Here is a 2,131-nt window from a genome sequence, read left to right as displayed (position 1 = left end):
TTATATATATATTATTTTTTTATATTGTGTGTTGGGACAAGTTGGATAGGTCTTGAAAGGCCATTATATTTTTTTCATTTGAGCAGGTTGTTGTAGGCCCCTTTTTAACAGAGGTCATGTCGATTTTTTTTATTTATTTTTATAATTGGTTTTCAGTTTAGGGTCGTTACAAAATTGGTATCAAAGCATTGGTTCGAAAACCATTAGGACGACGGGTAGAGGCCTAACTAGGGTTGTCTGGGAAGTCATTTGCATTGTTATTTCCTTATTTGCAAAAATGTTTTGCTATGTGAAAAAGCATGCTTAACTATTTACTTGCTTACATGCTTATGTGCTTATATGCTTATATTAATGTGTTCATTGCATAGTCTTGCATGCTAAGTGTTAGTATAATGTTCTTTTGTGTTGAGTTGTTCACAGTTGGACCCTAGTGTTATCGTTATTGAACCGTTTTCTTTGTTTTATAGAGCAATGTCACGGCGTGAGGAACCAAGGGAAGTTGGCCCTAGGCCAACAAGGGGTGATGTTGGTGAGAGCTCTAGCTCCAATCCGGCGAAGCCAGTTGATGAGGACACACTTCTTAGGGATTTGATTGCCCCAAGAGTTGTTCTTATAAGGAGTGATAATGCTGAAACACCCGTTGAAGAGGGTGAGAGTTCGGCGGAACTTGCATTGAATCGCTTGTTGCAGAAGGCCTTGATGGCCACAATTGTTACACATCCGCAGTCGGTACCACAACCGGTAGTTCAGGTGGAGGAGACGCTAGCGCAGAAACTTATTAAGTTGATTTCAGGGTTTTCTAAGTTGATGCCAGTGATGTTCGAAGGTGGTGTTGATCCAATGGAAGCGGACGACTATATGGATCAAGTTGAAACTCAATTGACTTATATGGATGTGATGGATGATCACTTGAAAATCATCATCGCCACTTACAAGTTTTCAAAGGAAGCCAAGTTTTGGTGGAAGTCGGTCACAAATCAGTATAAGATTGAAGAGATGAGTTGGGATACGTTCAAGGAGTTGTTCTATGAGAAGTATTTCTTTGCTCCCAAGAGGTGGAAGTTAAAGGATCAGTTTATTAGCCTTATCCAAGGTAATATGTTGGTGACGGAGTATGAGAACAAGTTCACCTCATTCTCTCGCTTTACTCCAGAAATGGTGAGTAATGAAGTTGATAAGGTTCGGAAGTTTGTCTCTAGACTTGACTACAAGATGAGGCCGTTAGTAACAACACAGGGCATCAAGGTTTATTCTAAGGCAGTGGAAAGAGCATTGATACTAGAGGCGGAGGCCAAAGATAAAGATGCAAGAAAAGAACAGTGGAAACAAAAGAGGAATGCAGAGTCATCTTCAGAGGGACCTTCATAGAAGAGGAATAGGGATGGTTCATCTCAGTTTCAGGGGCATTAGTCTGCACGATCTGCTCCTACCACTCCTATACCAGCTGGGTCGGATAAGAGTGGAGTTGTTTACTTTCAGTGCCAGCAGCCTGGACATTACAAGTCCAATTGTCCCATGAGATTGTCTTCAGTTTCTTCAGCTCCGAAGGCTTGTTATGGGTGCAGCTAGCAGGGCTATTTGATTTGAGACTGTTCGAGTTAGGGAGCAGGCACTACTAGTGGCAAAGGGTCACGGTAGAGGCAGTCACAGTCGGCTACAGTTCAGTCAGGTTTTAGGCCACCGCCATCACCACAGCCTGCTATGTCTTCTCAGGGTTCACGACCAGCTAGGAAGGATACTCCTACTATGTCAGTGTAGCAGTCAGGTGTTCAGGTTGGCAGTTCTCAGGCACAGGGTGTAATGTTTCCAATTTTTGGCATTTTTCATTTTCTAAAAATTACGTTGATACAAGGGTATTTCGGTCTTTTCACATTTATTGTACGGGATTCTAGTTGAGCACTTACATTTTGTGCTTTTCAATTTACGTCGATTAAGTAGTATTTTATGTGTTGCATTATATGTGTGTAGTGTAGAAATTGAAGTAAAAGAAAAAGGGAAAAGAAAATCAAAGTGGTGGGACCCACCACTATATCAAAAGTGGTCTAGAGACCACATTTCCAACCATTCACTCTCTCTCCCCGCTGGTTCTCTCTTTCTCACTCTCTTGATTGCTTTTTCTTTTTCTTTTCTC

The 2,131-nt window shown here is 41.5% G+C and overlaps 1 protein-coding gene across 1 annotated transcript; it reads left to right on the top strand.

Annotated features, from left to right (window-relative positions):
• The first annotated feature begins 897 nt into the window (after positions 1–897).
• On the top strand, positions 898–1,368 carry LOC132277728 (uncharacterized). The gene has a single exon (XM_059779570.1). It carries the CDS (start codon positions 898–900, stop codon positions 1,366–1,368), a length of 471 nt encoding a protein of 156 aa, XP_059635553.1.
• The last annotated feature ends 763 nt before the right edge of the window (positions 1,369–2,131 follow it).

Source organism: Cornus florida, unplaced genomic scaffold, assembly GCF_030987335.1.
Source record: "Cornus florida cultivar Cherokee Brave unplaced genomic scaffold, ASM3098733v1 CherokeeBrave_3.0.0_Hap2_Chr10, whole genome shotgun sequence".
NCBI lineage: Eukaryota > Viridiplantae > Streptophyta > Magnoliopsida > Cornales > Cornaceae > Cornus > Cornus florida.
This window is presented reverse-complemented; position numbering and strand designations above follow the sequence as displayed.